Source organism: Pseudopodoces humilis, chromosome 8 (genome assembly GCF_049639895.1).
Source record: "Pseudopodoces humilis isolate 2021_Gansu_Grassland_sample_001 chromosome 8, ASM4963989v1, whole genome shotgun sequence".
NCBI classification, from domain to species: domain Eukaryota; kingdom Metazoa; phylum Chordata; class Aves; order Passeriformes; family Paridae; genus Pseudopodoces; species Pseudopodoces humilis.
The window spans coordinates 19,148,330-19,162,637 of NC_142207.1; the positions used below are offsets into that span (position 1 = coordinate 19,148,330).

The following is a 14,308-nucleotide window of genomic DNA, read 5'->3' on the forward strand; positions in this document are numbered from 1 at the left end:
CTTTATAGCATCAAAACTGTAGTATCTAGATACACATATTGAAAGCACAAATTCAAATCAATTTTCAGGCCAAGATACAGTATCATATCCAGTCTGTCCATCCTGACTTTTAAATCTACCTTGCCTTTTCTCCATAACTCTTCCTATAGACTTCCCTTCCAGGCTCCTATCTGGACCTTAGGTCCTATTTCCCGTTGTGTAATCCGTTTGCTGCTGACATCAACTCTCATTTCTCCATAAACCCCTTTCATCTCTGACTCCTGTTTCAACTCGCAAAGTTTTTGGTACTTCCAATTAATTTACTCTGGCCTCCCTCCTTTGTAACCTTTTGTAACATTCTCTTTTTCCCCCCTTTAGACCGTGTGGGAACTAGGGAGGAGAAACAGATTACAGGAAAGCCATAGATTGCTGTAATTAGGTTGCACAGATAAGATGCTGAAAAAAACTGAAGAGTAGCAACCATAAAGACAGTAAAGTACAATAAACTCCCTATTAGTAATGGCCAAGCTTATGTGCAGGAAAATGCAAGTATCTTCCTCTACCTGAATGTATCCATAAAGCAGGAAACCTATTGAGACAAATTCCACTGGGTATACGGCTTCTCTTGCCCTGTCAGTGTACTATATAAGAGACAGAGAACAACTGGCATGTAGGCTGTATCAGTGATGTTTGCTCTTTACAAATGAGCAAAGTACAGCATGGGTACCAGGTAAATCTTATGAAAGGCTGGAATTCAAATACTTTGTGAACACTGAACTTTATGAACAGTTAATTTTGGCCTATGGTTTACAAGTCTCTGACACTGCTTTTCTTCAAAACATTATTTTTGACCATTGCAGGCTAAAAATAACAGCATTCATTTAAATATATTATTTAAATGACATATTAGCTTCTAATTAACCCCTCAGCTGACAGTTTTAATTCTCAAGGTCATCTGCCATGAACAGCTCTAAGTGGCCATTTACATCTGCTCTTTATGAAGAAACCAATTCATAATGGCAAAGTGTTAGGGGTTAGGATTTTTCCTTTTGTTACTTTCTCTCAGGGAATTTTCTCCCATATATTGCTAAGAGACAGTAATGACTGGTACTTGAGAAAGACAAAAGGCCTAGGAGAAGGGGGATGAGTGCAGCTGGCTGAGAGGCATTCTCTTGGGAAAGGCAGCAATACCACAAGATTTTGGCTGGGGGGTGAGGGGCTGGACTCGGCTCTTCTTGCACTTGCTGTCAGCATTGGAGGAGGATGGTCAGAGGAAGATGGTCTGAGAAGCTGTTGCTTCTCACTGCCACCGCTCAGTCCTGTACTGCTTCTTCCTTACTGTGGGTGAGCCTCTGCTTGTACGAGCAGCTGTGGACTGGGACCTTATTAACACCCTACCTCACTAGAAAGGACCCTCACCATCCACCTGAGTGCCTCAGGGGAAAACCCAGGACCCCAAAGGACCATCTCCTGGATGCATTCAGGAGTTGGGCTGCTGCTGCCCAGCCCCGCCATTTTTCTGGCACTGCTCTGTGTTTTTTGCTACACTCTAACCCTGCAGCCCTGCCTGTGGAAATCCCCTCCGCTCCTGCTACAGCTGTGGGGTTCCTGATACATTTTGATTTGTATCAGCTACTCTGGGGTCGGCTTGTCACTGCCGTTGCAGCCTCCCCTCGGAGGTTCCGGCTGCAGCCCATTTCCCATCCAGCCCGCCCGCCATTACCCCGTGAGGGAGACGCGGCCGAGCTCGCGCCACAGCGTCCCCTGCAGGCCCAAGGGAACCATGGCAGCGCCCCCTGCCGGCGGTGACTGTAACCACACCAAGGGGAAGCGCCTGCAGCCGGGACAGGGCGCTCACTGTGGGTTTCTGGTTTGGTTGGTTGTCTTGTTACACATATACATATCCATAGATACATTAATAAAGAACTCTTATTCCTTTTCCCATATCTTTGCCTGAAATACCCTTAATTTCAAAGTTACAATGATAATTCAGAGAGAAAGAGGTCATATTTTCCACTCCAAGGGAGGTTCCCACCTTCCTTGGCAGACACCTGTCTTTCAAACTGAGACACAAAGCTGGATAGTTTTCAGACACTGCTGTCATTCTTTAGACTGACATCAATGTTTCTCACCTGCTGCTTTACAAGTCCTCCCGTTGGCTTCTAGAATGTATCCTTCATCACAATAACACCTAAAAGACCCTCTCTCATTGTAACAGTGCTGACTACAAAATCCTGGAGGGTCACATTCATTAATATCTTCACAGGTCTTGGAGTCATTTGCAAGCTGGTAACCAATAGGACAGGTACACTGAGCTCCAAAAGGTCCTTGAATACATTCATGAGTGCAGCCAGCATTATTGTCAGAGCAGCTTTCCTGATCTGAAGTTGGGTTGGGGAAAGAGATAAGCAAATAGTCAAAAAAGGCTTCCTATGATAAGTTTAAGTCTTTACAATTGCATTATTAGCCTAAGACTGCTGCTAAAATGACTGCAGAATCATCAGCTATGCAATGTGAGAATGGGCTGTGGTCCTTATGCAAAATACAACATACACAGTGCACATAAAGGCAGGTAACAACATTGCATGTACTGAATCCCATCAAATGAATGCCAAACAGAAGGCTAAGCACATACAAGAACTTCTTCAAAAATGGCTAGAAATTTACAAAAATTTACTCCACCACTCCAAACCTAAAGTTGTATAAATAATAATTTAAAATAGTTTATAATCATACCTGGCTGGGGTTCATCTGACAATGTGCATTGATTAAAGAGAAGAAGGAGGAAAGAAGGAAAGAAAAAGATTATGTTTAAATCAATTCATAATCAATATAAATACAAATTCTGGCTACACATGAACTTCTTGATTTTAATCATGATTCTTGAAGTTAAAAATTTAAAAGAGAATATTAAGGACTGAATCACATTTCATCTGAATTTCAAGCATACTATACTTTAGTAAATGTGTTCAGGAACACAAAGTTCATTCCCATGTAGTTATATAAAAATCTAAAGTCAGTGAAAGTCACACTGGAATTCAGAGCACAAGACCAGACATAGCAAATGAATTCCTCATACATCATTGTAGTGTCTTTTCACTGAAAGCAAGTTCCACTTAGAAATTTAAGCTCAGCTTACACTGCACTTGCATTTCTGCTAGAAACACTGTGACATTAAATAGAACATGCTGAATATTCCATTACTTTCTGAAGACATAACACAGTTTATAGTAGATGTTTGAACAGTAACTTACTGCACAATGGGGATTCATCAGCTCCATTAGGACAATCAGCAGAATTATCACATACTTTGCTGAGATTCACACAGATACTGTGACCTGGACACTGCCACTGCCAGCTGGGGCACCGGAAAGGTTGAGTTGGACAATCTCTCTCATCACTCATATCCCTGCAGTCGTTATCACCATCACAGATCCATGCTCTGTACACACAGTTGCCATTATCACAGCGGAAAAGCGATGGAGGACACGTTCTAGCAGGACATCTATGATGTTCATCTGAGCCATCTGCACAGTCAAGATGGCCATCACATTCCCAGTTATCAGGAACACAACTGCCATCTGACTGACACTGGAATTCATTCTGGTGGCACATTCCTGGTGGTCTTGTAGCTAGAACAGTGACATTCAACAGTTCAGAAACTGTCTCAATCTTAGATAGGGAAGCAAAACCACTGTGTTTGGTTCATCACTTATATTACTAGTTACAGTGCTATAAAGAACTGTGTTGCTTTCAGATCAAGCCACAGAATCACAGTCACTCAATCTACATGACATTGCAAAATGTGAGCGATTTAACTCCTACTTTAATTTGTGGTCAACAAGGCAATTCAAATATTTTTATACTTTGAGCAAGCACATATTTATATCGATGTACCTGTCCAAAGCTACAGAAAATCAGTTTCTCTTTCACCACCCTGTGTTGCACCATTTTAAGTAATTTAAGTGTAAAAAATTATTCAAAAAAGAAGTTTAACTCTCATGAATACCAGGTTTTTTAGATTAATAGACTTAATTTTACTTTAAAATCCTGAGACTGAAATGCCAAGTAAAACAAAATGTCATAGCCAAAAGGAATGCAACTCTCCTCTTTGCTTGGACCATCTACTCTTGCCAGCACAATCTGCTTAGTCTACTCCAAGATGATTACAGGAATGGAGCACCTCTCCTACAAGAAAAGACTAAAAGAATTGAAATTGTTCTGCCTGAAAAACAGAAAGCTTAGGGGTGACCTAACTGTGGCCTTTCTCATAGGCTCCTTTCAAGAACTGAAAGATGGGGAGAAAATTTTTACAAGGGCATGTAGTTACAGGACAAAGAGGAATGGCTTCAAACAGAAAGAAAACAAGTTTAGATTAGACATTAGGAATAAATTCTTTACTGTGAGGATGGTGAGGCATTGGAACAGGTTTTCCAGAGAAATTATGGATGCAATATCCCTGGAAGTGTTCAAGACCAGGGTCTTTGAGCAAACTGGTCTAGTGAAAGGTGTCCCTGCCCATGGCAGGGGGGTTGAAATTAGATTATCTAAGATTCCTTCCAACCCAAGACATTCTATAATTCTATGATATTCTTGTGCTGGAACCTGTGTTTGAAATCCCTGCTCAGGAAAATGATGTAAAGACAAGCTTCCCTGAAAAGAGTATTAAGATTTCAAGAACTGTATTTGACATGGCAGATTAAAGGAAGTTTCCAGAAGCATCACTTAATAACTGAAGTCTTTCTTTCAGCATCAATATACTTACGGCAATCAGCTTCATCTGAGTGATCATTACAGTCAAAAACACCATCACAGTGGTAGTAGGTACTGATACACTGGTCTCCACTTAGACATTTAAACTCTGTGGCACTGCAGTTATATACTACAAAATGTAAAAATAGTGAATGTTATTTATTTATTTATTTATTTATTTATTTGACAGAGTTAGACTGCATCAGATTTACCCTACAGATGCTTAAGTCTGATCTGGTATCAATGCCACTGAAGACCATAACTTCCCTGAGATACAGAAAATGCAGTGACTTAGTAATTTACAGAAAACAGAGGAAACTGATTTCAGCCCTCCACAACCAGCCCAGAGATCAAAAGCATCACAATCAGGGTTAATTTATGGATAGCTTTATTATGTATTCTGCTGTCTTGGAGCTGGTAATACGAGGTCACCAAAGACTCCTTTGGGAGCAAGTATGAGGAAACAATAAAGCAGCATTCAACAAAGTTACACTTACTGCAGTCATGCTCATCAGCACCATCTATACAGTCTTTGTCTCCATCACAGACATAAAACGGGTCAATACAGCGATGGTCTGGACACTGGAATTGCCTGGGTTCACAAGTACCTGTGAAAGCTTTTAAGAATGACAATAAATGCAAATGTGTTTCTTGTCTTTTGAAATCAGCATATTGCCGAGAAAGTAGAAAATTATGCCTAACTTGCAGCATATAATGCAGCAACTAGCAATCATATAAATTACAAGCACTAATAAATCAATATCAGGTAATTTTTATTTTTATGTAGGCTTGGGCTCATGGAAATTAAACAAAAGATTCCACATAGTGGTAAATATCTCAAAAGACAGTATATGTAAGTATATGTAAAGTATACGTACTCAAAAGAAAGTATATTACTTCTGGTAAAAACTTCCAGCCTAGGTTAGCTGACCACCACTACCCATTACTGAGATTACTCATGAAGTACAAGTTTAGCCCATCTCAGCTCTAACTGCTTTTTGCTAATTGCAGTGGATGACATTATGCAGCACCATGATTACAATTATCACATTTGCCCCTTCTTATTTATTTTTTTATCTGTCCGCATTCTACTTGGCCCTGTAACTTCAAATTAGGCAAGTTTTCCACATCTTAAGGACCACAAAATATCAGTCTAACTTAGATACTAGTCTTTTTTTCCCAATTTCATTTATCATCCTTATACCAACAGATATATCTATGCAGATATGCACAGTTGACTATAAAACAACAGATAGTCATGATACTCACTGCAGTTTTTTTCATCTGAGCCATCACCACAGTCATTATCAGTATCACATAACCAGATTCTTGGAATGCATCTTCTATTATCACAGGTGAACTGGGTTGCAGGGCATGAAGAGGGTTCTTGTGTAGGACAATGCAATTCATCACTGCCATCAAAACAGTCATTATGTTTATCACAATGCCAGCGACCCGGAATACACTGTCCGCTGGCACAGGTAAACGCTGAAGAAGCACAAGTATTGTCTAAATTAAAAAAAAAAAAAAAAAAAAAGTCTTTATAAAAAGATCCCCAAAACTTGCCTTTTCTGCAGCAGTTATCAGTACATTCATTACAATTACAGAATGCCTAAAATATACATCAAATTCTAAAGTGCACATTGCTTAGAATTAAAATGTGTTATGCAACATGCAGCATAACCGAAGAGAATACTTACAAACTGTCTTAAACTGCAGGAAGCAATAAAAAATTAAACAGTTAAGCACTCCCCAACAATCTAAACAACAAGAAAAGCAACTGCTCATAAGCATTTGCTTCCCCAAAAGATATCCTAGTTATTCTAAAATGTCCCATTAATAAGAAACAGTTTATAACTCAGTCATACTAGTTAGTCCCTTTCATTATGGAGCGTATTTTACTACTGTGTCCTATTTTCTTGTTTGTGTTTTAAAAGAATTAACTCTGAAGAAGCACCAGACGTTATAAAAACATCTTTGATATCTTCAGTGTATTAACCTCTCTTCAATGCCTTATCAACCATGATTACCCCACTATTCTCTCAATTTACTTGAACAACAAATCATTTTGTGTGAGACACTTTACTGTAAAACTAGGAAATTAACCAAAGTGCTTTTAATTTTCTTAACTGATAAAATCGAGATGTAACAAATAGATCAGCATTGCCCAAATATTATTAAAACCACATATTTTATTCTGATGTTATGTGAAATAAAAGGTGCTGCTTTAGTCTTAGAGGAAGGTTAGGCAATGTACACGGTTTTGTTATTTTCTTATGGTGCTATTTTTTAAGTGTCTTCATCTTTACTAAGATGGCTTCCTCCTCTCCATGCACCCAAATAAGGCAAGCTATTGATATTCCAATATCTTTCAAAATTTACACAGAATTAAGAATAAAGACAACTTTTTCTTTAGAAAATAAATTTTTGTTACTCTGTGAATTAAATTTTGAGAATAGCGAGATATGAATATTTTCACACATTGTTTAGGTGGCTGGTACTGAATCCTTTATTACTAGGATATACTTTCCAAAGTAACTAATCTCACAGGAAGATATCAGGATTTATTCACAGATACAAACCTAAAAAATTGGAGTTTATTCCAATGAAGCCATACCGACTCATTAAATTTTCTGAACTGTAAACAAGGAACACTAACTGCAGATTACAGGGATTACTTACTCAAAGAACCACAGTTTTGTTCATCACTGTTGTCATGGCAATCATCAACACCATCACACTGATAGTATAGAGGTACACATCTTCCATTACCACAGGAAAATGAGTAAGAGCCACACTGCAAAGTGGGTGGCTCATTGGATGGATCTTCAACACATGTCAGTTGATTTGGAGCCAGCTTCATGCCATAAGGACACCCACAAACTCTCTGAAAGTTTGGTACTGGGAAGCAGAAATGGCTGCAGTCTCCATTGGGATTTGTTCCTCTATTACAGTAGTTAGAGCCTTAAAAAGTGATAGAGAAGATCAGCGTACACACTACAGATAACATCTTGGGAACTATTAAAAGTGCATAATAACTGTAAAAAAGGTGCTGTAGCAAGTCCTGGTTTTGCATACACTGCAAAACAAGGTCAAGTTCATCAAAAGCTATAGTAGCAGTAACATAAAAAAAGTGTTGTATGCTACCACAAATGAGAACCTCTGTCGAACCAAGAGTGCAAGATCAGATGCAGTTGTTGGATACCAAGTAGTCAGTGAGCCAGTGAGGTTTAATCATTTGTTTGATGAGTGCATTGGCTGTTTGACAAAATTAACTACAATACCAAGTCCTTGGCTTAGATCATAGAATCACATAGAATTTAAGAAATAAGAAAAATAGTGATTTTTCAAGTAACACAGTAGTTACTTGAAGTATAGTAATTTGATTAATAAACATTTACCCAATTCCTCAAAATAAATAATTTAGTTTAACTAAAGCTTTTACCAGAAAAGGAGTAATATGAAGTTGTAGCTGGTGATACAATTACACAAAACACAATGGAATCATAATTTCATTTTGCTTGGTTGTTAAGTACAATTAGAGAAGGGGTAGAGTGAAATTGCATCGAGTCACAAGCCAGTGAAATATACAACGTGGGATTGCAAGTGCCTGTGCTGCCTCCCGTGTATGTCAGTTATGATTCAGTGAAGCCATTTATAGAATTGAAACTGGAAATCTGCTGTCCTGACATTTTTGTCTCTTATTCCCATTTCACATCCTCCCTCTGTACAAGAAAGGGGCTCACCTATTTGGGAATGAGCATCGTATGCTTTAACATGCATAATGTTACTAATCCCTCTCCTAATAATAGTCATTTCTCCTCCATCAGACTTCCTCACTCGAACTATTCCACCAAGTCTCCAATCAGTGAAATAGGCATAACCTGTTTTGAAAAATATTTAACACATTATATGGAAATATGACATAAAAGAGCAAGCATCATAAAAAACCCTAGAAGACTTTTCATGAAAAGTTAACCATTTTCCATAATTGTTTCATGAAAAAGACAAAAGTATCTTCACCACTTATAATGCTGTCAAAGTGAGCCTTCAGTCACAGGCAGACATAACTTAGGAAAACCTTCTCAAATTTTACTAAAATTGACATGTAACAAACCCAACTAGAATTTCAAATTCCAAGGCAATTTTAAGTCATTCATTAAGATTACTTCACAGAAAATTTTAGAGAAGATTTTTGAAGATATTTTTATACATGATCAAAAAGGGTCATATACTGACGTCTTTCTTCAGACACAACATAAATTCAATAATAAACTTTATACATAGTAATTCAAAATCCTGAAATGTTGACCATCCCTGGAAGTGATTCACTTTGTCAGTTCAGCATGAATAGCTCACCTTGGAAGCTATAATTAGTACAGCATCTCTGACTTGCTGCACTACATGAATTACCCAACCTGTCTAAAATTATTTAAAAACAAATATACATAAAACCAGTTCTAGAAACAAGCAAAAAGTACTAAATACATATTTTTAGTAGAAATTTTCAAGAGTTTTTTTTTGGAAAACCAGTATTACAATATCTCTGTCATTTTATCTCACAAACTCACAGGATCACCATATGAAAAGAAAAATCTGTGATAATAATAGACAATATTTTTCAGTGCCAGACTTACCTCCAAAAATAGTAAGGCCAAATGGGTGAGTCATCTGAGTAATATGTTCAAGAGTCCGTCTGTCCAACCCATCAAAGGTGCTGTGCTCAATTTTATCAAAAAAAGCATCCACCCAGTACAACCTCAGAGAACTAGAAATAATGAAAGTGTCTTATCTTTTTAAGTGACATTTTGTCCATTAGGAAACACTAGCATTTTCTTAAATAATAATCTTTAACCTAAAAGAAGCTATTGGGGTTGTGGGGGAGGGATTCTGAGAAAACCTTACATTTTAAGGCTTTTCAACCAATTGAAAGATAAGGTCTTCAAGAAAAGAGTGCCAGTACATGCAATCTCTGACATAATTCCTTCATTTTTACTCCGTAACAGTTTAAAGGAAGAAACATGCTTGCTCAAAAAAAATTTCTCTGTCTTCTGTGTTGCCCTTACCTCCAGTCAATGGCAAGGCCATTCGGCCAGCCTAGTGTTGTATTTACAATCGGCAAGGCATGGGATCCATCGCTCCAGGCCCTCATGATTTTTGCCGGACGGAACCAATCTGTCCAGAATATATACCTGAAAGGACATGTGTCAGAAGACACATAAGCTAAATTATATAACGTGATTAAACAGAGCAAACATTTGAAACAGCATTAACATTTTTCTTGTATCACATCTTTCACATAACTTAAAAAAATACCATTTCATGTTGTCTCTCTCCTTAGCTGGCAGTAATACCAACAATTAATATTTATCCTGTATACTACTACCAGGATCTTTGGAAGTATTTTGGCCCTTTAGATATAAAATATCCATAACTTGGCTAAAATTGTTAGCCAAGTTCACTCATGTGATTACTGACAGAGAAATAGAATCAATCAAAAATGCATCTTCCAGCATGAATACTACAAAGAATTTTCTCCTGATACACTTGACTTATACTTACAGTCAAAGAGTTGAGGTTAATGTTAAATACTTTTATAAAGCAGCAAACAAAAAAAAAAATGCTGGGATACCCAAGGATCCAGGTTCAACAATATTCTTATGAGATTACTTTCAAAATAGTGTATTTCATTACTCATGAAAAATCAATATCCAAGAATCAAGAAATTCAGCAGTACAGCATTACAAAGCCAAACTATGCTGTGAAAGAAGCACTGTCTTGGCATTGGCAAAGAGCACAGAGTGTGGAATTTGAAAGGAAGCATTTCCATCAAAGAAAAGGAGGGCTTTATTTTGTGTACAGAGTCACGTATTGTAAGGTCTGTATCAAATACAGACAGTAGTGTCCAATATGGTTCAAATAAAGAAATTCAGAGAGATAAAACCACAGAACCAATGTTAGCAGCCTGGGAATTGAAAGTATATTTAAAGCAATTTGGCAAACTTCGTCTTCCAACAATGAGAAATAGCTTTCCTAGTGATACAAAGAAACCATGTTCTTTTGCCTTTTTATCAATGAACAAGAGTAAAAAAGAAAAACCATGGTGCTTTTAAAGAGAGTTCTTTTGAGTGCTTCTGTCTTTTGAAATCTCTATCACCATGCCTTTTCCTCTGGATGCTGAATCCTAGGGTGGAATAAAACAAACGAAATAAAGACAGGACAATTGAAAAAAGACTGTGTTTTGGAAAGAACAAAGATTCAGAATCAGATGTAAGTCTAATCTCACCAGTTCTGTTTAAACCATAAACGTGTACATATAGTTTAAAATGAGAACCTAACCTTACCCAATAACAGGATGAACCACTATCGAGCGAGGATTATTTAAATTCTGAACAATTGCTCTCCTGGATTTATCTGCCAGCCTCATCACACTAATGCTCCTGTATCGAGGATCTGTCCAGTAGAGGTTCTTTGAGATCCAGTCAAAAGCCAGATCTTCAACACTTTCCACTCTATTAGCAGTCAAGATTTCTCTTCCTAGAATTTATGACACAGATAATGATTGCAAATGTTTAGGAACAGGGGAAATAACATGAGTGCAGTATTCTATTGACAAAACTTGTGGTTCCCCTTGGTTAAAATGCTATCTCTGTGTTAATATAAAGACCAATAATCAAGGGGAGGGAGGGGTGACCTTTGTTCTAGACAAAGAAGGTGTATGTCCAGGAGCACAACTGCGAAAGAGGGGAAATAAAGACTAGACAAAGGTCAGAGAAAAATCTGTTACTAAGTTTACACTGAGGGTTTTACAGATGAAGGTCAATAAGGCCAGTGCAGTAACGACATCTTGCACAACAGACAGACTTTACCTACTCTTTGAATAGTAATGGTCAGCTGCAGTCTACGATTAACCTGACCCAAGGCAGCAAGCAAGCACAGAAGACTATGTGCTGACCTTTGATCATCATTATAAATTGGAGATAAACATTCTTTACACTAGCATAAATAGGATTTCCAAAAATCTCACAAAGTTAATCTTCCTTTTCTGTATTACAGTATCATAGGCAAACATCCTGCTCTCCAGATAGGGAAATTAAAATAGAAACACAGTTTCATACTGCTGAAAGGCATACTTGTCTCTGTAAACAGACTGGTGTGGGCAAATACTAGTTGTGAGAACTACTACAAATAGTTCCTTCCCATATACGTTCAGCAAGTTTGTAAAACAAGAGAATTCAACAAGCTTAAAGTGCGTTGTATAAACATTTTTGAGAAACATTTTCCAGGTTACTGGGGTTACACTGAGATTTATCTGTATATCTCACAATGTGACTTTTCATGATTTTTTATAAAAAAATATATACTACAGTCTCCTTACCATAATTACTCTACAATTCCCAAGCATGATTCTCACCTGAACCATCAGTCTTCTGTTTATAGATCATATCTTTACTTGTGTCTGAAAAAAAAATTGTGCCATCCTGAGCACAGAAGTCAATTCCAACAAAGTATGAAGGGCTCCCTGTTACAGGTATGATCACATCTTCCTGGGTGGAGAGATTGAATGGGATTCCCCGCACTGCCATCTGGGATGAAAACAGCAGGAACTGCCGCACAGCTGTGAAAGGAAAAATCAGACACAGACTTATTCAACAAGGGGAAATACCTAAGCATTAAGAAAAGCTTTGTTTTATTTTGACAACACTAATAGTCTGGAAGTAGAAAAAAAGAAGAACTAAAAAATAGGGATTTAAATACTGACAAGACTTAAAAACTGAAGAAGAAAAACAAAACACAATCCAGAATATTAGGTGATGTGATCAAGTATTCCTCTTTCATTGTTTCCATGGTCCTAATACACTTCTAGAGCAAACATTATACCTATGGAAGCAGAAATCATCTTCTCTACTCTTCTCTTTATAATCACCTATAAAAAAATAACTCACAGGCTTGGTGGAATCACCATAAAACTAGACAATACCTGGCACAGCCAGATAAATGAATGGCCAAATACTAAAATTATAGACATAATATATTACATACTCTGTCAGTAGACAGTCATAGTAAATGTGATAATTCTGTGCTCAAATAGGAAGGAGAAGATTGCTGATGGAAACACACAGCTCCAAACCTGAATCTCTTATTCTTGCCATGTGTTCAAAGGGAGAAGACCAACCTAATCTGCACACTACTGCACAAGAAAGCAGGCTTATATGTTCAAAATAATGCAAAATCCACATATTAGCAAGTATTCATGCTTGATTTCAGGATTAAGAGTTCAGTCATACAGCTGTGTACACATATTCCATATTTCGCTCAAAATCCTCATTAAAGGAAGTGAGTTTAAGTTGTGCCTTGAACTGAACATCACCAGAAATGACTGCATGTAAAGCTGTCAAAAAGAGTTGTGATGAAAAGACAAAGTCCTCAGTATATGGAAGCTACTGAAGTGAGGAAAAATGTTCTAGAAACAGTTCTAGAGCCAATGGAGTAGCATTATTTCAAACAATTGTAAGGCATTTTCTTACCAACACAATGTCGTCCATCCACATGTAGGTCAAAGCCCAGGATACACCTACAGCGATAACCTAGGCCATCATTATCTGTTTTGTGGCTGAGAACACAGACCTGTTCACATCCCCCATTATTACTTCCACAAGGATTTCTTGCTGGAAAATAATACAGAGAGAATTATAGCTTCCTCTATTAACCGAATAGCAACATTATCTTGATTTTTCAGGATTTTCTTCAACATTCACAATAAATCATGTGGGTTATGTGAGTTACATCAAATGGAAAACATACACCACCAGTTCTACAGTGGAATGCACCAAAATCATATCAGAGGTAACCATCATTAAGGAATTCAGCTCATACAGAGACACTCGGCACACAGCAATAAGGCCGTAATTTGGGCTTTAGTCTCCTGCACATTGGTCTACTTCAGAGTTATATCTCACAGAATATATCTCTGGTAGCTTTTTCACTGTATTCATTGCAGTGTTGAGGAAAAAAGTCCTAAATACCAATACTACTCAAACCCACAGGTCTGACCCCACCAAGTATCGGACTATTTATAAAGCTCCCCCTATTCTTGAATGTTGCATTTGACAGCTCATTAGCTACAGGAGTTGGATGAAACAACCGTGTGATAAAAATCAGCCCAGTTTTACAGTACAAATTTATGTATCACAATTATAGTTTTTTGCAGCAAACTAAAAGTATCATATTTTTTACCATTTTTTTTGTAATATACTTCCTAAATCTCCCCTCATAATCCACTTATGATCTTACCAAATGGCTGCCTGGCAGCGTGGTAAACTGTCACTCCATAAGGTCTCAGTGAAGACTGGTAGATCACTTGAGGGTTAGACTCTGAAAATTTGTTAGCTTTCACCACTGCCATTTTGGTCCAATCAGTGAAATAAACATTGTGTTCAAATAAAGTAATTCCATATGGATGAGGAATCAGTGAGCCTCCATGAGCTACTGTTCTCCTGTTATGAAGATGATTTAAAATTATTTACCAAATATTAAGTAAACAATAACATTATTAACAGAAGAAAGGATATAGTAT

At 37.5% G+C, this 14,308-nt stretch overlaps 1 protein-coding gene across 2 annotated transcripts in view; it reads right to left on the reverse strand.

Moving 5' to 3' along the window:
• LRP2 (LDL receptor related protein 2) overlaps nt 1-14,308 on the reverse strand; it is a 115,649-nt gene that overhangs the window by 63,321 nt on the left and 38,020 nt on the right. The window contains exons 14-27 of one of the 2 annotated variants that reach the window (XM_014249186.2): nt 14,026-14,228; nt 13,260-13,400; nt 12,146-12,349; nt 11,076-11,268; nt 9,798-9,923; nt 9,369-9,499; nt 8,478-8,615; nt 7,414-7,695; nt 6,001-6,240; nt 5,229-5,348; nt 4,745-4,861; nt 3,234-3,611; nt 2,716-2,730; nt 2,112-2,360 (exon numbers count right to left, since the gene is read on the reverse strand). In XM_014249186.2, coding sequence (XP_014104661.2) covers nt 2,112-2,360; nt 2,716-2,730; nt 3,234-3,611; nt 4,745-4,861; nt 5,229-5,348; nt 6,001-6,240; nt 7,414-7,695; nt 8,478-8,615; nt 9,369-9,499; nt 9,798-9,923; nt 11,076-11,268; nt 12,146-12,349; nt 13,260-13,400; nt 14,026-14,228 — 2,537 coding nt within the window. The remainder of the gene's footprint in view (nt 1-2,111; nt 2,361-2,715; nt 2,731-3,233; nt 3,612-4,744; nt 4,862-5,228; nt 5,349-6,000; nt 6,241-7,413; nt 7,696-8,477; nt 8,616-9,368; nt 9,500-9,797; nt 9,924-11,075; nt 11,269-12,145; nt 12,350-13,259; nt 13,401-14,025; nt 14,229-14,308) is intronic. The other variant, XM_088058931.1, reaches the window with a different exon arrangement.